At 38.5% G+C, this 22,610-nt stretch overlaps 1 protein-coding gene across 1 annotated transcript in view; it reads right to left on the minus strand.

Annotated features, from left to right (window-relative positions):
• Positions 1-2,981: 2,981 nt before the first annotated feature.
• The window catches only part of LOC135211346 (uncharacterized), a 32,361-nt gene continuing 12,732 nt past the window's right edge, over positions 2,982-22,610 (minus strand). Inside the window, exon 2 of the mRNA XM_064244661.1 lies at positions 2,982-4,022. Coding sequence (XP_064100731.1) covers positions 2,982-4,022 — 1,041 coding nt within the window. The remainder of the gene's footprint in view (positions 4,023-22,610) is intronic.

Raw genomic sequence — 22,610 nt, forward strand, 5'->3', positions numbered from 1 at the left:
TGAGTGACGTAGGTATTAATTATTATATCAGTAAACTAGTTGTGTTTAGAGAAAATTAACTTTTAGTTCAGAATTTACGTTTACATCATATTTTACAGATTTATTTCATTCCTTATAAAGATTATATATTATTTTGATACATTTTTTTAGCTTAATATATAGTTTTAACGAATTTCAGCTAAATTAATGTTTGATTTTAAGCGCTAAATGACCATAGTTGCCCCAGTGCTTGGTATCTGTGCCTAAAATTTATAAATCGATCAATCATGATGAATGAATAAAAGAGAAGGTACAAGAAAGAAGAGACAAACTAAGTCTCTCAGATTAGGCTGTAGAACAGGACCTTCAGATGAATAGAATTAACAGAATTATAAGAGTTTCTCATGACATCTGTGTATGTATATATATATATATATATATATATATATATATATATATATATATATATATATATATATATATACACACACACACATATATATATATATATATATATGTGTGTGTGTGTGTGTTACACATGTATATTTACGTGATAAAAGCACAAGTCCTCACGCAATATCATTATGAAACCATCACAAGTTAATATCTGTATATAATTCTGGACATAACTAGCCCGACGTTTTAAATGCAATGTATATTACACCAGTGTCTTGTTAATAATAGCATGTAAACGCTGCATAACTTATTCAGCATCGAACAATTAAGTTGTTACAACTTTACGATGGCAGTTAACTGGAGGGGAGACCTCAAGCATTGTTTGGCCTGAAATGATACGATCTCTACCAATTATGTAGTTACCACTTCCCCCTCCTCTCTCTCTCTCTCTCTCTCTCTCTCTCTCATTACAAATAACAGAAAAATTGATTGTTATAATGAACCTCATTTTCCTCATTTCCTCCAAAAGTTATTTGACAACAGATTACTGTGGTAATGCCAAGCCTTCCTGTTAAACAGGTTTAGCCTTCGATATTACGGGATCATCTCCGCAATATTTCTTCCATTTTTTGGCGCAAGCGCAGAGACGCATTAAAATGAGAAACCTTATAGAAAAAGCAAAACACACCGGAGCACTGTCATGTTCTGATAAGCTCCTGTACAAATGAATAAAATTGATCTCTTAATAGAAAGCACCTTGGAAATATTTCTTAGTCAGTAACATTGCTCAAAATCAAGTATATCATAGGTTTTACGAGTAAAATATTTAGTTTTCCAGGTAGGAACAAGAAAACGTGAAGCATGATCACTTCAATTCACTTTTCTGCTGAAAGTAAGAGGCGTACAATTTTTTTTCAGTTTTATAGCAACTCATTTCCTTCCCCTGGTATTAAAGCCAATAAAAGAATTGAATAAGAAAAGAATGTTCGAGGAATGCACTGTTGTGAGGAAGAATTCAGTGTGGAAATCGCAGTGTGAAAATTGCGCCATCTCCGCATCAGATAATGGACATTTTACAATCAATTGTTTGTCTCATATCCCACCATTAAACAACAAGAGGAGACATAAACAAATCTTCTATCTTTATTCTATTTTGTTTTTTTCATACTTGCAAAAAGGAACCTTTTCTGACGCGCATTCTTTTCAAAGAGTGGGCGAGGAAGATCTCGCAGGGTGAATTTTACTTTCCGGGTAGAATATTACCCTAATTGGAAACTTGTTGCTCTTTGTGGTGGAGATTTGAATGGATTTCAAACTTGCCTCGACGTCTTCCAGAAAGCTCTAACACATTTTTGCTTTAACAACAGTTCGTTTTTTTTTTTTTTTTTTCATCTTTTTTTTTCCACGTGTTCTGATGCTGCAATAATGCAGTATGTCTTACCTGTATTTTCTTGTAGTTGGCTTCATCTATTTTTTTACGGTATTTTTAATTTTTCGTTTTCGTTTTTATTTAATTAATTATATGGAAGGTATATTACAAAATTGTCTATGTATGGTAAAATTATTAAAATAAACATGTTTTTTATACTTAGCTTCCAGTGCCAGCAGCTTATGTCCTTTACAGCAGGGCTGGCTTGGAAAACAAACAGAAAGAGAGAGAGAGAGAGGGAGGAGGGAAGAACAGGAAAGGTAGAGAGAAGAGAGGAAGCAGAAGATAGAGAGAGAGAGAGAGAGAGAGAGGTCTCATCCAAGACACGACACGGTAATCCTTTACAGTGAAGTATGATCTTCCGTATAGGTGATATGTCATTTTTTATTCTAATGTCAGTCTTTTGTTATTGAATTTTCTTTCCCTTTTCGAGTTTCGGGTTTAGGTTAGTGTTCTGTACTCTTAATTTTCAGGCTTACTATTTTTTTTCTTATTAATTTTCTCTTCTACTTTCATGTGTTATATTCGTTTCGAATATCTGTGTATCTTCAGCATAAAGCCAAAGAAAACTAGATACACTTCTGTCGTAAATGAAACTTTGTTAGTTACGAGAGTGACATTACTCGACTGTTAGACACAGGCACACACATAAGGCATAGAGTGATTCAGGAAATACAAAGGAAGATTGATTTCCAAGTCTAGAAATTCAGGTTGCAAGAAGTATTCATAACAACTGACTGTGACTCAAAGCCTTTGTGTCTTGCTTGTGGATGTAGCAAGCAGACATTTATCCAGCAATTATTGGAGAAGAATCATTTGGAACCAAATGATCCTGTGGTAGGGGTGTAAGAATACTACCACTGTAGGTCCTGCGTGTCGTAAAAGGCGACTAAAAGGACAGTTGCTGCCTTGCAGTCTTACTTTTTAGTAAAAGGCTAAGCCCTCCGTCAATAATTGTGAAAACTGCTGCCTTGTAGTCTTACTTTTTAGTCAAAGACTAGGCCCGCCGCCAATAACTGTGGTCAAGGGATGCGATCGTAAAAACCCCCTGCGCCAAACACTAAACCGTGCCTGATGATGCCTTTGCTAGAAAACAGTGGAGAAGGCGCATCAGGCGACCGACCCCGTAATGTAGGGATAACAGTGGGAAAGAATCATTTGGAGCCAAATGGAGGACTTACCATGAAAGAGCCAATAAGAGCCCGAGCTCTGACAAGTCATTAGGTTTCTGTTCGGGTCTTCTCATGGGTCGTCCAACGTAATTATCCTTAAACCAGTTAATAAGTGATTGAAGCTCTTGCGGCAAGTCTTCTGACAAGGCATCGATGTAAGTATCCAAATGAGAAATAGGCACAAAACACAAGGCTACGATCATTTTTGCTTTTAAATCAAATTCAGAATCATTATTATATAAAACTTGAAGCCCAATTTGTTCAAGTTGCTTATGTACGTTATGTGCTAAATGGAAGAAACAACCTTGTATCACTACTCCTGGAAAACATTCTTCCATTGCTGATATAGCTACTTGTTCAAAGTCACACGATATTCTGCTTGGGTTTAATCCAGGAATTTCGTCACTAATCATTTGAAACATGCGTACATAAGTTGCACGCCTTTTATTTGGTAATAAGGCATACAAAACCGGGTGAACTCCATGTCTTTTTGCCATAATTACATAAACTTGTGCAAATAACGGAGGAGCTAACTTGAAGGTTCCGTCAGCATACCAAACCTCGGAATTTAGTAAAAACGCAGTCCAGCTCTGTCTTCCGAAAATCATGATTCTTTCATCTTCATAACCACTGTCTGCTATTAAGAAGTTTTCACTTTCACCATTATTCTTCACATAATTTTTGTACTCTTCGGGGATCACTAATTCACGAACACGAATAGGGTTTGTTGGGGCGAGGTCCATTTTGTTTCTTTTTCTCCTTACTATTTGCTTCATTGCGTCCAACTTTGGAAGGGCTCCTAGAGTGGATTGAGAAACATTTTCCGCTCCAGAATTTATAATTGTTGATGGTTGATCTTGGCTTTCTCCAGCCCGACGCTTTAGACTCGTTTTAATCTCAGCTACTTCGACGCTTGCTGCTGAACTACCATGAGAATGGTGATTCAATTCCTTTGTTACTTCATCGTTTTTAGTGTGAATACGGGCTTTGCATTCATTCTTGTTCTCACATCTCCAAAACTTTATTGAAGTATCCTTCTTGCTGCGCTTGTCAAACAAATAAATACTCGTTATGAGAGAATTTGGGGTTATCTCTTTGACTTAGTATCCTTCCTTCCATACTTGCCGAGGGGTTCAAATCAAATACTCTTAATTCTTGAAAAGAATCAGTAAAGTAAAAGTTCAAACAAGTAATTAATTCTTGAAAAGAATCAGTAAGGTAAAAGTTCAAACAAGTAATAGTAATAAGTCGTTTTGGTAATAAGCATTAAGTAAGCAATTTTTGGTCTTACATCTACTGCTAGCGGCGCCAAAAAAAAACCGGCGCCATAAAATCGGCGCCAAATCGATCCATTCCGTTTTTGTTCAGCTCCACCAAGGAATTAGGTCCAAGGGGGTGACCTGTCTTCACTCTTCCGGATTGTTCTTGTTTCTCCAAATAATATCTATCCTGAAAAGCTTTTGCTTTCTGGTTTTTAAAATTGGACTGCTACGTGATGCCGCCGTTTTCCGGTCTCGTAATTCATCTTGCCTTTTTTTCTTAATTGCTGTTCATCGGTGCTTATATGTGGTTGTTTATAATTGTGTTTATCATTTATAAGGTTTATCTTTTTCATGACGGATGCCTCTGCCTTCATATATTTTTCTGTTTTCGCCTGCGCTTATCTTTTATTTTATTACTGTACTTAGGAAGCAGACCCTATCTCAAGCATACATTATTGAAAATAATGGCTACTTCAGCAGCGTTACGCTTGTAGAGATTCTTCTCAGTTTTTAGAATAGCGGCTTTTTCAGTACTACTTAAACAGGCTAGTAGAGCGCCTATGGAGGTCATATTCAAATGCAGGGTCAAGATCAATGTATAAATTTTTATTTCAGATCTTACAGATAAACTATTCTCTCTCTCTCTCTCTCTCTCTCTCTCTCTCTCTTGTAGCGATCTTTCATTTGGAGCTACCAGACATCCTCTAGGCTAGGAAGATGAGGGTGGACTGCTTCTGGCGTGGTGTCCTTCCTCCTTGTATTCCGGGTCGTCAGCAGAGGGTCTGCCCCATGCCGATCTCCAATTGGCTGGTGGCGTTAAGTCTGTTTATCATTGGGCGCTTGAGTCAGTTCTCAAGCCACTTCTGCCACCTTGATGGTTGCATTGCTGCATCCTCTTAGACCTTCTGGGCTGTGCGGTGACGTTGCTGGACGTTGTGTCACGGCTAATTTGATTTCCTTGGGCAGCAGGAGTACCTCGTTAGGGGGCGTTGTCTTCGGTAGAGTTGTTGTGATCGTTGATGTCATTGTTGGTTGCAGGTCTTCTCATACTTGTGGGGAGGAGAAATTCTTCCTGCGTCGTATTTAGTGCTGGTCTTATATGTTGAATGAGGAGCGCCTCCAGCAGGCGCAACCGATGGGCATCGGGGGCCTACCGATGATCTTCATGTTTTGAATAATCACATCCCGGGAGATAGTCTCTTGATGTTTGGTTCGGGTGTGGTTCTTGGTAGCCCCTCCCTCGGGGTGGCAGGAGACTCTCTTAGACAGGCCCATGCTGGTCATACCTACTTTTTTTTCTCTCTCTCTCTCTCTAATTATTTCCTGTTGGATCCACTTTCTCGTGTAGGCATTCTACTTTTAGGCTTGTTCTAGGTGCAAGATTGGACTTTTTGCATATGAAGAAGTGATAAACCCACACTCGTATCCTTACGGGTATTTATTTGAATGAAAAATCAACCCATTTTTTTGACATTTTACTTTTGCATGATAATCACATTATAAAGCAGAAGTAAACTTGGATGCACTGAATCTCAAAACGTGTGTAAAACTTACAAATATATAAAGTGGATCCCCCGTATTCGCGGGGGATATGTACCAAACCCACCCGCAAATAGCTTGAATCAGCCAATACTTAGAACCCCAATAAAGATGGTAAAAACTACCTAAATTGTTAGTTCAAACTCAAGAAACCCACTGAAAATGTCTAAAACGGTTTTTTTAATAGTTTTATCCAAAAAGTGCATTTAATCATGAATTTGATAGGAAAATTCGGTAATTTGTATATGTTTTTCAGAAAAATACTGAGAATATGCGAATTTCCTGCAAATAATGGATGTATAAGGTCCATAGAGAAATCCACGAATACAGTCTGCGAATAAGGGGTGTCGACTTTGTATTTGTGTGTTTGTATGTATATATATATATATATATATATATATATATATATATATATATATATATATATATATATATATATATATATATATATATAAAGCAAAAAAATAGGTTAATACAGTTATTTCTTCATATCCCTTGTGGCGAGGTATGGAAAAATAAAAGCAAAAGAAATTCAAATCCACAGTGAGAGGAGTAATTATAGTTAATAATGGTATGTTAAAAAAAATAGCAGCCATGAGTTGACCTTATATAACAATTTTTCCTCCTACTGTATTGTTTCTACTATGAATGTAGTTAACATACAGTAAAGGTAAACACTCGCAGACACATGAATTGGTTCCTTTGTAAATCTCACTTCGGGATTGTTTTGTGAATAGACAATCTTCCGAATAAAGGTTCTAATATCACCCAATAGCTATCCCTTCAGGTTTTCTTCAGTGTCAAGACCCAAGTACTTAAATATGTCATTTTCCCCTTAAAATCATCCTGCTGCTTGAAAACATGCTTGAGAACATTAAACTGTTCGTCCTCTTTGCCCTGACTTATGAAAAACGAAAAAATATTTATCTGTGTTCTTGGTATGTCTTATCAATCACACATAACATCCGCATTCCGTTATTCGACGCTGAACATTTATTTTATTTTATTATTTTTTTTTATTTTTTGTCTTACCAGTAAACACATAACATCCGTATTCCGTTATTCAAGGTCAAACAGCCATTTTTTAAAAATCTAATCACAAGAAACATGTGCCCAGTAGATGATAATATTACTCGAGTAGGGATGTTCTAACTAAGCATGTTGATTATGGGTGGGGGTTTTGGGGGAGGGGGGTTAGTGCCGGCAGTGCACCCCTTGTGGTGCGCTCCTTCAGCCCCTAGCTGCTGAACCCACTTCCCAGCATTTCACTTTAACGCCGTTCCTGCTTCCTTTCTTCATTTTTGTTGCCCAGCCTCCGTAACTATTACTTCTCAGTGCAATTGTGGAGGTTTCTCTTAGCCTCTACGTTGAGATCCTTGTTCTACCTTTTCTTTATTTTCTGGATCTCATGATTTTTTCACTGTGTACTCCATTTGATTCTCTTCCTTCGTGCCGATTCTATGAGAGCTGTTAATCAGCTAACTTGTCTGGTTAAACTATTTCAATAATGTCTTGCTATTCAATAACTCCAAATCCATCTTTTCACCGTCTTCAGCGCTGCATGACACTGTAAGTGTACCAGTGCTTGGCTGGATAGCCTAAAAGTCTGAAAATAAAGTAAAATCAGTCTTGATTATACACATTGTTGATTTGTTTGTAGCACCAAATCTTCATACAAAATGAGAACTCAAAACACCAGTATTGCCTTCCAGATAATTTACTCAACATCCAAACATTTCCAGGTGGCTGATATTTTAAAGCAACTCTGGGTTGATGACTGGCTCACCGATTAAAAGATACTCACTTTATCGAATGATGGACGAAGAGTATCACCCAGGATGGTCAGTTGGGTGAGTGAATAGAGAGTGTGGCTGAACTGAAGCAGCATGTGTTTTTATCGACGGATGCTACCAGTTTGCAAACTTCTGTTGTAGATTCACATCAACCGTGCATTTGACGTCTAGGCCAGTCCCTTACGACTCTCGAGAGTTCACATAGGCAGGATGTATGTTCCACCTCTCCTGAAAGAATACCTCAGGAGAGGTGGAACATAGATCCTACCCATGTGAACTCTCGAGAGAGACTGAGAGTTTCCAGCCCTGTGATTGGCTTATCAACAGCTAATCAGGAGCGTCGTAAGGGACTGGCCTAGACGTCAAATGCACGGTTGATGTGAATCTACTATAGTTACATGGTCATGTAACATTCAAGATAACTGACTGACAGACATTTTACGGAAAACTTATTGTACAGAACGGGATACCAAATTGTTCCCAAGGAGCTCTGTCCTTTGCAAAGTTGTTTTCTCTTGAAAGTCTAAGAAGGATGACTGACTGGCTTTTACTGAACGTGTAGAGAGCCAAATGGCGAATGCTTAGAAAAGTCAAAGGTGACCGGCTTATCTGTTTTGAATAAGTTATCCATTCTCAGTATTGTGCAAGAATGAATAAAAGTTATTTTTCCCAGTCCAGCGCAAAGGATAACCCCAAGACATCCAAAATAAGTGTTACGTTAATTTCCAGCCTAAGACTCCTCATTTATTGAAATAAATCGCTTGCAAGGCAGAAAAATGAAAATCCCTTTGACGTGTCACTCGTATAAACAAATTCACTCACAGAAGCCACACCTTCCAAAGGGGAGAAGAAAGGATTAGCGGGAGAGCAGGCATGAAAAGAAGAAGAAGAAAAAGAAAAGTATTTAATCCTCTCTCGTTTAACATAGCTAATGCCAAGTCCGTGATCTCTAGCTTAGCCCGTCTTGAATGGACCGGGTGAAAAGGCTATTCACCAATGTGCTTGTCCTCATTTTTTCCTCTGAACCCTACCTCCTTTCATCTTTCTTTTTGTTATTTTTTCAGTTTTGACAGTTTGGAATTCCCTCCCGAATTAAGTTTTCGCTGATTCTATATAACCTACCTTATTCTAAGAAGCGGCTGCAGCATTCTCTTTAGGATCAGTTTTACCTTCCCTCTCGTTGAAAAATATTTTTGGCGAGTCGTGATATCTGGATACTATAATCACATTCACAGCAGATTCATCGGTAGCGCGTCCCCTCTTCTGACATAATTTGTACTTTCCACCTCCAACTAACAGGATTTTTTTTTGTTCGCCAAATTCGAGAATCGTTCACGCGTTCGTGAACAAGAAGGTATTCGTGAAGCGGGAAGGTAAATGCAGAGCTTCCTCCTTAGTAAGACATTCCATTGGGCAATGCATTAAGTATCGGTCTCTTCAGTCTTGCATTTGTTTGACGTGACTTCCAGAACACTCATTTTTTTGTGTATTTGTGTATGTGTAAGTATGTGTGCGCGCGCAAAGATTGCGTGCAACAACTCAGAAACCGACCCAATAACCCAATTCCCAACCTAGCATTTATGTTGTGGCATTCGTATCTGTTATCAGATTTTTGTTTCTTGTCATTCGTATCAACATTTGCAAAATATTTCTCTTTTCGCTAAACACACTTTGAAAAGAAATGTTTTCAGCTGTATATCCGCAGCATATCGCCCCTTCCTAACGCATGCTGCACTCGGCACCTCGACTGTACACATTTTTTTAAAATTCTCCCTCAAATGCTGATCTATTTTCAATAAAGATTCTTCGTTCCGCATTGGACGTTACAGAGTCAGCAACAACATCCATACCAACCCCCTGACAATTCAGTTGTATCTTTGGTAAGCAGCCTATTTTAACGTGAAAGAAAAAAGCCAACCAAAAATCATCCTAATGAGCAATGTCTCTCTCCAGGCAATCTACAACATTCACCTCATCAACAGCACATTCTGCAACTTCCTAACCCCCACAAATACTGCGCATTTGACTCGTGGCTGTTGTAGGTCTCTCTCTCTCTCTCTCTCTCTCTCTCTCTCTGGGTGTTATTTTGAAATGGGGCCATTTTCGTAAAACAACTAACGAATACATGTCAAGGCAGCGTAAGGAGAGGACGTCCCGAGCTTGTTAGGAAACCGAGCCCTAACCGTGTAGGTGTGTGTATGTGTGATAGCGTTTACATCCGGCCGTTGGGTGACCTTTACGAGGTCTGAGAGAGAGAGAGAGAGAGAGAGAGAGAGAGAGAGATACTTAAACTACGATAGTTCATATGAAAAGCACAAGATACTAGAGAGAAGTGCAAAAGTTGCCTTTCTCTCTCTCTCTCTCTCTCTCTCTCTCTCTCTCTCTCTCTCTCTCTCTCTCTCTCTCTCATTTTCCGTTGCTTATCTCTGAGGACGACTAACATACGTGCAAAGATTTGTCTGCATCTTTTGTTATTTGTTTAAGCTCCAACAAAATATCCACGAGAAACAAGACGTCTTTCTCTCTTTCTTGCCTGTTCTTTCAATCTTTGTATTTCATTTTGATGAATCTAAAATTTAGAAAATTGCGCCGCCAGCAAGTGAGAAGAAATCACTTCACACTAGCGTTGCTGCGTTAGCTTGCATAGTCACTCACCTTAAGAAAACATAGAGAGAGAAATGTATGATAGAAAAATCATAGCAATAGAGTATAATGAACAGCTTCTTGGTGGTACTTGGCGATAGTGAGAAACGCCGGTGTTCGACACTTGGCACTGTTTTGATTTCGTTAGATTTCTTAACGTAATTTGGTCGTCGATGCCTTGGAGATCAGACGCTTCTCTGCCACAGACCTTTGAAATTACAAGAACGTTTTCATAAGCGCCTCAGGGGCATGATCGGTATGTTCTCGACCTGCCACCTCAGTGGCCGCGTGTTCGATTCTCGGGCATTCCATTGAGGGGGGTTAGAGATGTGTATTTTTGGTGATAGAAGTTCACTCTCGACGTGGTTCGGAAGTCACGTAAAGCCGTTGGGCCCGTTGTTGAATAATCACTGGTTCCATGCAACATAAAAAACCATACAAACAAACAAACAAGAACGTTTTCGTAAAAGTAAAAAATCTCTTACTTTCCAGAGTTGAAATAATGTCGGCTGGAAACGTTATTTCTTAATAGCTTTTTCTCACGCAGTGATAAGTTAATGTAAATATACAAGGAACATATTGGCGATAAAATACCTTCACATCGCAGTACTAATTGCAATGGCCACTTGAGAACAATCTCTCTCTCTCTCTCTCTCTCTCTCTCTCTCTCTCTCTCTCTCTCTCTCTCTCTCTCTCTCGTTTTAGTTTTCCGTCACCCGTTACCGGAATAACAGCTAAATTATCATTGCAGTTCTTGGGCATGTAGCCGACCTTTCTGAAAAATTTTCTGGGACTTCTTTTATCAGATATTTTATTTTTAAGAATTTTTTTTTTTTTCAACAGTCTGACACAAAAACTGACGAATAAAACGATACCAAAATCTTCGAAGTAAGATTTCGAGATCTGGCCACCCCCTCCTACACAAATTTTCGACAACACCTTTTTTTAAGCAATTCTGCTAAAATCTGCGCGCATATAATATTATACTTACAGACAGAGTGAAAACAATTTTGTCGCCTTAATATCCATTATTGTATTTAATTAGTTAATAATGTGCTAGCAGTTTATCAAACAGAAAAATGAAGGCCAGTAAACGAAATTATTTACCAGTGAACAGGTACATAAGTCCACGTAAGTGGAAAGTAATTCATTATGTAAATAACCAACAAGTAAGGAGTTTGTAGCAATGGGTAAGCAAACAATACTAAATATGACTAACGAATCAATTGAAGAATGGTGAATCAATTGAAGAATGGCGCAAATAATAGAGAAAACAGATTCTTTCTCTTGATAAGTGTGAGAATACTACCGCTCCTGTCGTAATTGGCGTGTCACGGAGCTGAGGTGTGTGTAGGAGACAGATATTCCCCTTATATTAACTGCCCTGCCATCCCCTTTTCCCATTCCCAAAGTCTGTCCCGCCCCAGCCACCGTACCCTCACCTGCCAATTACTGTGATCTATGGTACTATTTCCTAGGTGTAGGCCTATCCTAATTACGGAGTGGCGCACCTGAGACGCTGGGAGTGTTTATTTCAAGTTTGCTAATTTTACAATTTTGAATTTTTTGTTTAATTTTTTTCATAGGTTACTTGATTCGCCCTTCCTTTTTAGATCATTTATTGCTAACTGTAGAGTCTCTCTCTCTCTCTCTCTCCTCTCTCTCTCTCTCTCTCTCCTCCTCTCGCTCTCTACTCTCTCTCTTCTCTCCTCTCTACTATCTCTTCTCTTACTACTCCTCTCTCTCTCTGCCACACAGACACAGATCAGACTTCTTACCCTCGCATTAAAAGTTGAATTTTCAAAATATAATAAAAAAAAAATCTTTTCTCTCTCTCTCTATCTTCCGTCCACAAAACACAAGATCAGTCTTCTTACCCCTCGCCATTAAAAGTTGAAATTTTCAAAATTAATCAAAAAAAAAAACAACAAAATCTTTCTCCTCTTCTCTCGGAATAATTATCAGAAGAAATACAGAGAGAGAGTCTCATATACTGCAAATTTACTCATCATTTACGTCATAACTTAAGCCATTTGCTTTCTCAAGAGACATGTAAAGGAAAGAGATATGGAGAGTCGATAAACTGTCGGTTGGTAGGGACAGACGAATATTGCGCAGAAGAGATAATAAAGTCAGACATCGCGAAGAGTGGGGAAAGGCAGCTGCCCTCCCGCCAGTTTCCTTCCTGGCGTGCGGGTATTCTTAGACTGATCCTTACGGAAACCCTGAAGTAGGGGTTTCTGTTTTTCCCACTCATCATAATCCTTCATAGAATAACGTAGGATGTTTCGGTTCTTCAAGGAATGGCGCTTACTCACCGAAAACGAGATCGTGGCAACGCCCACACGTCAACGCAAGCCAGGGATTGGCGGTTTCCAAATAGCGCGCAGAGGAGGTTCCATGTGTTTCTCCAACATCGGCCTAATCCCACAAAAGGGGGAAATGCGATTAGAAACCTGTTTGTTCTAAATCTTACGCGTAATCCTTTACGACTTAGGGATCCTCACTCCTGCATTGTTAATTCAATTGCCCTCTTTGACAACAATGTGACAGGGTTTCTGTCATTCGGGGAAGCATGCAATACACAAAGGCTATTTTGTTGCTCGGTTCGAGGGAAAGGCTTACTCAAGATCATCCACGAAACACCTGAGTCCTCAGAGCGACCCTTTGTTGCCCTTCCTACATCTGCCATAATGGTAATCCTGGATTCCCTGTTTCGGCAACTTGCCCGTCTCCCTTTTCCCGGCCAAGCTTTGGAATTCTCCGGCTGCCTATGCTTTTCTCCTTTCGCTTCTTTTTATCTTCCTCTTTCGTCGTCTTTCCTTGAGAGGTAGACCCATAAAGTCAAATGAATTTGATATCCCGTCAGCCATTACGAGAACAGATGTTGATCTCGTTAGGAGAGGGAATCTAGAAAAAAAAAAAAGTGAAAAAATCTCCCCTTGATAGCGACCCCCAAGGGTTTTAACCTTGTATATATCCACCTTTGCGGCGTGTTTAGTACAAGCCCGTGGGAGATTACCGTAAAAATATAAACAAAAGTGTAAATATCATAAAGGTAATGACCCCCAAGAAATATTAGACCTAGATAACGAGCCCGAAAACCCTTGGGGGTCACTATCTAGGAAAGATCCAAAATGGTTTATGCTTTATTTCTGTAATTGGTTAATTACCACCATAAATTATGCGACTCTTTCCTTAGCCAAAATTGTGACTATTACTGGCCACCGGGAGGAGGCCATAGTGAGTGGTGACAAATTGGTTGTAAGCTTTTAAAAGTAATGCTTTCATTAGAATTTTACGTTTTCAATGTTCTCATTAGAATTATTACGCACAGATGTGAAGGTTTGTGAAATTCTTGTGTGTTGTTAAAAGATTTTTTAGAATGCTTCCTGCAGTTTCCTTCATCCACTTTTAAAAATTATTAACTACTTACGTAACATGACCAGCTCTTAATTCCACATGATACACCTTTTTTCTTTTCATTGTTGCTTTACAACCTGTGAAAGAATATTGTAGTCAGACTTTGTGTGGACTTAATAATAATAATAATAATAATAAGAAGAAGAAGAAGAAGAAGAAGAAGAATATTACCAAGTGTTACCTGCTCATATGGTAATTCCTAGTGAAAGCTAAAATCATTTTGAGGCTGTAAAGTTTTAAAAAGTTCAATGACATTGTGGAAGAATAAGTGGGCTTTGAGTTGTGGCTGGAGGGTCATCACCTCCTTCAAAGCAGCGTCACACGAGCACGCTCTCTGGCAGAAGTTAATGAAGTGTGACCAATTAGTGGAAAGCACGATGTTCAAAGTTTATCGAGGTATAGGCATCGATTTATCGCTATGTTGGAAATTCATCCTTCTCTGTGACTTGAAGTCGTCTCGATTAGCTGTGAAAACAGTATGCGAGGATACCATTATGAGCATCACCTGTTTAGTGCTGATGTCAACCGTGGCCACCGAGAGATTCTCTCGGTGGCCACGTGTCAACAGCCTCTCTTTCTCTTCATTCCTTAATACCAAAGATCTCTCTCTGCATTCCTTCCTTTCCAGTCTTTTTAACCATTAAATTTTCGAGGCATATTCTGTTATTTCCATTTTTGTCATTTATTGGTCTGTGGTTCGTTTGGAGGGGTTGGCACATGAACATTCGTCGGCCCATAAGAGGTGGCAAGGTGTTGAATTCAAATAGGAGGCCTTAATTTGGTCGTCCGGAATCGAACCAGAACTGAAACGGTTTCATACACTATTTTTCATACTTTAATCATATTGGGGTTATGTTATTTGAACTACTCGGTGTAAATTATGGGAATATTAATACATTTACACGTTCTCATGTGTTATATGGACCACTTATTATCTTGTAGTTTAGTTGTTGTGATGATGTTGCCGTAAAGAGCATCGAAAGCCATGTTGTTACTGCGGTCTTCATTTGCCTCATTCTTATACGCAATGGCTGTGGGTAAAAGTGCTAAGTTCTTCGAAGGACAAAACTCATTCATTTTAATCAATTAGCGCAACATTACGAAACAAGGACAGTGGTTTTATTCATTTCAGCCATCTTCGTTATCTAAACAAATTCTAACAAATAGCGTTGTTAATCATCTGACTTGTTTATTTTATCCTTCAGTGTGGAATCTTACCAGCTGGGTTTTATCAAAGAAAGAATCAGATTTTGTTTAGAGGCCGAAGTGTTTGATGAACGCGTCGATAAGAATCATTAGACCTAATGTGAGCTGGTGCGCCTTAGTGAGTTAGTGTCTTCAAGGTTGTTTCGATTTAATTATCCTAAACAACAACCAACAAAATAATTTACTCCTTTTTTTTCTTCATCATCATCTTTCTTCTTTGAGGGTGGTCACAGACAAATATTATTGTTGAAAGGGCGTGGAGCCATTTAATTTCCCTCAGAAGCCTGCTTGATGCCCAGCCAACGTATTCACAATGCCTTGAATCGTTCCGGAATCTTCAGCTGGATGTAAATTGCTACATTAACGCACGATAAATCAATTATTCTGTCAGTTCCTCAGCTGCGTTGCATTAAACAACAAGCAAAAACCACGTTAACTAGCTCTTTCCCCCCCTAGCACCCACCCATCTAATACTGTTGATAGTATCTTATTCGTAAATGAATAGCTAATTGTGCTACGCTTATCCCGTCCACAGATCTGCATCTATTATCGCGAAGTATCGGCCTATTCGCCGATATACATATATTTTTTTCTTATTTATTTAGACTATATCGTAATGACCGATAATTGCTAATAAATTCAGTATATGAATGGAGAATTATTAATGTTAAGTGAACGTAAAAGTGACTGACATAAGAGAGAAATATGAATTAAAGAAAATGTCATAAGAACAGTTACATGGCGGCGAGGCAACTTGAAACCTCATAGACGGGGGAAGGTGGTCGGTTGTTGCTCTGAGCTTGGTCTCCGGCGTTCCGATCTTCAAAACCCCGTTAAACATATTCATCTAAAATCCTTTAAGAAAACTAATGTTGTTTAACGTTCATAATGGTCACACGAAAGGCGAGGGGCAATGTGGGTGATCAGAAGAAGAGATTAGGAGGCAAGGGTGATGCACAAAGTGGGAAATCAGACGGTGATTGATGAAGTCTCAATATGCGCCTGGAAAAAGGCAAGAAGATTATAACAAGTCTTTATCGTTTGTGTGAAGCATTTTCAGGTCTTCGTGCCGAAATGTCTGTTATTTATTTTGTTTTTTACACTTTCATATGCTGCACTAGTGTTTATTGTGTAAGAGGATGTTATCTTTCATTTTTATTTCTATTTTGAAATTGGGTTATTTATTTTGTATTTTACACTTTCATATGCTGTTTTATTGTGCAAGAGGATGTTATCTTTCATTTTTTATTTCTTTTTCGAAATTGGTATAAATTGTAATGAAATAAAGTAATAAAGTAACACCCCCACCTCTCTCTCTCTCTCTCTCTGCTAGCGAAATATTCGAGAGAGGTTTAAATCAACGTTTAATCTTTTGTGATTATTCATTTAGCTCGTCTGCACTTCACTGAATGAGAGCTGTCGCTATATGGTCGGTTTCCGCGTCAGAGCAATTGACAAATTAGAAGTTGTTTCTGTTCGTTATTTAGTTAAAAGTTTCAATATCACAACATACACATTCTGCCAGCTATCTGGGACGAGAATAACTCGGGGCCAGATTTCTGTAGTGCATAATTGAATGATAAATTCATCGCTGAGATGAAGTTTCGTTGTTTGTTTCGAATAAAATTTTATTTATTTATTTATTTTTAATACTGTAACCTTTGGGGCTGGAGTGGTGTGGAGTGAAAATGATATATCGGATTTAATGTCTCATGTATGTAAATATCATATATGTAACCAGCAAAAGCCACAGGGAAAATTAAAAAAAAAAAAAAAAAAATACAGAGTGCCAAGTACTTTCGTGTATTTAACACATCTTCGGGCCAAAGATGTGTTAAATACACGAAAGTATTTGGCACTCTGTCTTTTCTTTTTTTTTTTAATTTTCCCTGTGGCTTTTGCTGGTAAACTAAATCACGTGCTTACTTTTGTGATTTTATAGTATCATATATGTAAATAATAAAAAGAGTAAAGTAAAATCCACCTCATTACAAATATTCATGAAAATGAAGTTGTTGGGTGTTGAGTGATTAAAGTAAATTGGCGTTGCAACAACCGCGGTCTGTTCCTAGTTTTCAAGTTTGGGAGAAGTAATTAACAGGGCATCATTTTGTGCTTTTTAGTTTTCTATAAAAGAAAATATATAATACGAGATGGCTGCTGTGTGTCTGTCCGTCCGCACTTTTTCTGTCCGCCCTCAGGTCTGAAAGACTACCGAGGCTAGAGGGCTGCAAATTGTTAAGTTTATCGTCCACCCTCCAATCATCAAACACACCAAATTGCAGCCCTCTAGCCTCAGTACTTTTTATTTTATTTAACGTTCAAGTTAGCCATATCTTGCGTCTGGCAACGCTTACGACAAGCCACCACAGGGCCGTGGCTGAAAGCTCGGGGGGTGTGGGGGGAGCGGTTGTTGAGTGATTAAATTAAATTGGCGTCGCAACAACCACGGTCGTTGTTCCAAGTTTGCCAGACTCAAAACTATAGGTGCACTGAAAAGATGAGTTAACATAATTCATTCAGTCATTTTGCTCAGTAGGTGTGTTTGTCCTTTGGAATTTTAGTTCCCCCATCATGGTCCCACTGCGTTGTCAATTTCGAAAGTATTGAAAGAGTCATTTCGCAAAAAAAAAAAAAGAAAAAAAAACAGTGTAATTTAGACTCTTGGGTGATGAAAATGATTATACTACTAATAATAACATGTAGTCATATTATTATACTACTAATAATAATACGTAGTCATATCTAGATTTCAACTATATCTGTTCAGAAGGCCAGATACCACCATTCGACAACGATGTAACAAAAGCCAGTTACAGTTAAATGTAATAGAAACAGATGTTTCTAAATCTTTCTTAACATTTTGATTGTCTTGATGATTTTGACCTGTGAGTGTGGAAAGAAGGCCCAGGAAAAAAAGTAGGGGTTTGTTGTAATCACTACTACCCCAGTTTCTTCGCAAATAATTCACAGATCTTTTTTATATAAAGCATTACTTACGCCATCACCGATCAGTATCTTTCGACCAGTGTTGCCAGACCTAAGCCGAAATAGCCCTTAAAATTGGGATATTTGTTTTCATTCGACTAATATATACGTATATATATATATCTAATATATATTTATCTATTAGAATATATATATATATATATAGTATATATATATATATATATATATAATTTATTTTTCATTTATCCCCATTTTGTATATATATATATAATATATATATATATATATATCTATCTATATATATATATGTATATATACACAAAATGGGGATAAATGAAAATAAATGTTCCCATTTTAAGGGATGTTGAAAAATAGACCTCCCCAAATAGGGAAATCTTTCTCGCAAAAATGGTCATAGTTTAAATTGAGCAGGAATGGGAAGAAATATAATAGGAAACGAAAGGGCTGTCTGCACACAGAATGAGTAAAATGAATTTAATCATTACTAAAAAATAATTCCGCAACTTGGTGAAAGAGGGAAGCAGGCGATGTTTGCAGGTTGTGTGAATTATTAATCATAAGTAACGCTAAACAAATGTCATTTACTTATTTAAATAAAAGGCCTTCCACGTTTATTCTGTAAAGATCGTGCCATTGCTTTGTTCGGAAGCAGATTCTTTCCCTGCAAGGGCAAAATCACTCGCGTTCTCTTCCTGCCTGTCCTCTGCCATTCTGTTTAACATTTCCCTTTCATTGTCTCTGGCCAACCTTGCTTTTTTATTCTCTCTCTCTCTCTCTCTCTCTCTCTCTCTCTCTGAGTGTGTGTGTTTTTTTTAAGTCGCATGCACGGATTAGTGATACATATCTACAGATATCACTCCTTTACGTATTTCACAAAATACGGTACAGGAAATGTAGAATTTAATCCTACGTTTCGCCACATTTAGTACATTTGGTGCTAATTAACCGGATCCAGTAAACGGCTATAGAATGCCTAATAAACGTAACCAATATGTTCCTGGATAAACACCCCTTTTATCAGGTCCCGTCAGCGAAAGCCGCTCTCCTATTTGAGGCGACTTTAATGGAGCCTGATGAGTCTAAAACCGAAAAATCTAGATTTATTGCCCAATAAGCAAGAGGAAGCCACGTGGTTGAAGACCGGTTAAAGAGTGACTAACACAAGTTGGGTTAGCCCCGGAACGACAATAAAGCTTAAAATCATCGTCGTTTGAATAGCTCTTCCTGCCTTATAAGTCCAAGGTGACGGACAGAAGGTGATGTAGGGTTGGTGACGACCAGAAAGCTCAAAATCCTTATTGTTTGAACTGGTGCTTCAACCTTACAAGTTTAGTCTGGCCACGCGGGAAGAAGAGTCAACATAGATTGTCAATAAGAGCTGTGCGGATTGTAGACCAAAGCAATAACGTTTGGACCCACACAATAACGTTTCTGGGCTAATAAGGGGGCACATAGAGCGGCGGAGTCAACGCTGGGAGAATATCCTAATAGAAGGCTTTTCGCAGGGCCACCAAATGACCCCATTTCCCACCAGTTAACTTACTTTATTACTTTACTAATGAATTAACGTGTAGACTCACGAGCGAATGGATATCCAGATATCTAACCCGGGGCTATCGTAGATAATATAGGGTCAATTCTGTTTAATATGAACTGGATGTGCTATAGGTAATTACGGCACAGTTACGTAAAATGTCCCGCTAAATAAATTCCCTTTTCATATGGTAAGAGGCTAGTTGGGAACGATGTAATAATGAATGAGAGGTTTTTGTGGACCTCTTAAGCAAGGTAATCTTACGCTAATGTTCATAGGAATTATACTAGAAATTCTGCCTTCTATTCTTTAGTTTGGTATGGTTAGCTTGGATCCTCATTTTGAATGCATTTTCATATCTACATTTATTTTTGTATTTTCCTACTTAAGGCTGCCCCACTCAGATCATGTACGTTTGCTACATGCAGATACTTACGAAGGAACCGTCTCTCCAACGACGTCAGGCATTGATATTTAGTCTTCAGAATATCAGATGAGTCTAGGCAACTCACTCTCCTGCTCCTAGAGATAAGTGAGCATATGATGTCTCCTCGGATGGACTGAAGTCTTTGAGACATCCTAACCCTGTAACTCTCTCTCTCTCTCTCTCTCACACACACACACACACACATCATCATCATCATCATCATCGTCATCATCTTGCGGCTAATGAACTATTTCTCGACGGACGACGAACCAAAAGATGGTTGGGAAGAATTTTTGACATAAGCCTTTCTCCTTTGAGATTTATTTCATACCCAGGTTAGATTTAAATGTAGGAAACTGAAATGAGTAATGCCGTCTAGATAGAGCTCGTCATCTATGACTAGAGCAAAGGTAACCTTACGCTGATGTGATATCAATGGAAGTTTCAGCAGCTGTGAGATGGGACAGAGCGAGGCTCCAGATATAGAAGAAATCACATTGGAAATCATTTTAAGTGAAAGGAAAACGAAAGGAACAGACCTGCTTCCATTTATGTGACCACCACGGTGACCTCCAACAGCCCCTACCCTTCCCCCTCCCCTTCCAACCCTCTCTCCCCCTCCCCCCATAGTTTCCTTTATTGAAAATATTTCCTTAAAGTTCTTTGATATTTAAATGTAATTGGGAAAGAACTGATCTTAATTACATAGGGCAAAATGAATGATACTGACTAGTCTACGAGCAGATAGTTTGACTTCATTACCGCAATGGGGTGGAAGAGGCATTATGCATAATACTCATATTCTTATATTCCTGTTAGGTTCGATCCCAATGTGAGATATATATATAATATATATATATATAAATATATATATTATATATTAATATATAATATATAGAATAATAATTATATTATAGACAGGTAACCCCTGGCCCAAGTTTACTAGAAATCCACTTGGAATACGAGTATAGTCCCGAGAGAATTGCAAGCACTTCTTACGGTAATTTGTAATAGGATCGATTGAATTTCAGTATAGTTACTCCTTTTTTTCTTTCTTTCTTTCTTTTTTCTATTTCTTGTTTTTTCGGGAAAGGAGAAGAGGATCCCCATTCGAGGGACGCAAATGTTTTTGGAAATTTTGGAAGATTTAGCTTCGGTATGAGAATCACATTTCGGCCATTATAGCTATAGGAAGTGAAATTTCCGAAAACGCCACCTATGCTTCTCCAATATAGTATATGTAGTTTGCACATTAAAATTTTGTATTTGTATTTTAACCTGTTGAAAAATTATACCACACAAATACGCTGAGATGGTGATTCGTGTGTTTGATTAATCACCTTAACATTTTTATTGGACATATAATCTGTTATTGATACCTTGAGGCTGTATATAATTTTTTTTTCTTTTTTTTTTACATATCAATAGTTAACGAAATATGGAAAAAGCAAGATGAGCAACTATTATCCAAATCGAAGACAAAGAGTCAGAGATGTCAGGGAAAGCACGGTGTAAATAAATAAACTAATAAAACAAAACTGTAACGACGAAATGTCCCATTCATCACCGAGAACTACCTATCGAGGTAAAGACCCCAGCATCCAAATTGAAACATAAACGCCACCTTAATATCCCTGTATAACACGATGTACGCAATAAATTTGTCTCATCCATCTTGTCCCTTACGGCCTGCCGTTTTTTTTATGGGTCTTCGAAATCCTTATCCGGGGAGCAGAGGGAAAAAAAAAAAACACCCCCGAGACGATCTTTCCGTTCCCTGCGCGAGGAACTAAATCATTGGGGGCGTCTCCCTTTTCAGCCTTAATAGACTTACGCAGCGAACGGCCTCCCTAATCCGGAGCAGAATCCGCGCTACCTTCCCAGATACGGCCATAATTTCTTTTTACCCCAAATCCTTTGTAACTTACGAGGACGGGGAATGACCGGAAACCCAGAACCGAACCCTGCCGCGTTTAATGAACACAATATTTCATGTTTTCCCATCCCCGGCTGCATAGATGCCCCGCTGCCCTAAATGATTTTGTAGAGGGATCAAGGGATCTTTCCCAGGGATCGGGAAATATATCTGCGTCAATATATATGTAGGTCTCGCTTTCTCCTTGACTGGTTTAAAGAATAACGTCAGTGACAAACATTAATTTTTCAAGTTCAATAATTGTGGAATAGTTATTTGAATATATTATATGTTTCATGTAAGGGGTAAGAAGGTTTCGAGGCTTCTTTATTAACCCAACTGCCGTCCCTAAGCTAAGGGGTCGGTTGCCTCGATGCGTCTTCTTCGTTGATTTCAATGAAAAGCGTCTTCCTCTGCCAAACCCGTCTCCTCCAAATGTTCCTTCATTTCATCCCGTTGTCAAATCCTTTGCCCCCCTCCCCTTAAAGGGCCCACCTAAGCCCTCTTCGCTCCTTCTTCCTATCCTTCCCACATTCCCTTACCAAATCTCAGTCTCGACTCATATCATATAAGTAAACTATACTGCCTCTGCATTTATGTCATTTCCTCATTGTTCAGACCCTCACGCAACGATATCTCCAAAATCCAAATAATTTCTGTTCGCTTCAGCTTCTGTTCCTTCTTCCCTCTCAGTATCCAAGTTTCTGATTACAATAGATCTTTATTTTCAGTTTATTTAACACTTATGTCACACGCTACCCCCTGCCACCTCCCTCCATCAACCCCCAAGCTGCTTTCATTCTACCCAACCTCAGCTTCACACCCTCGTGCCAGGATTAAAGTAAATCCCAAGTATCTGAATTTCTCTGTCCTTTTTAAATCTGGGCTACTTGTATCTTTTTTTGCTAACCTATACCCTCCT

The sequence above is a fragment of the Macrobrachium nipponense genome, chromosome 4 (assembly GCF_015104395.2).
Source record: "Macrobrachium nipponense isolate FS-2020 chromosome 4, ASM1510439v2, whole genome shotgun sequence".
Lineage (NCBI taxonomy): Eukaryota > Metazoa > Arthropoda > Malacostraca > Decapoda > Palaemonidae > Macrobrachium > Macrobrachium nipponense.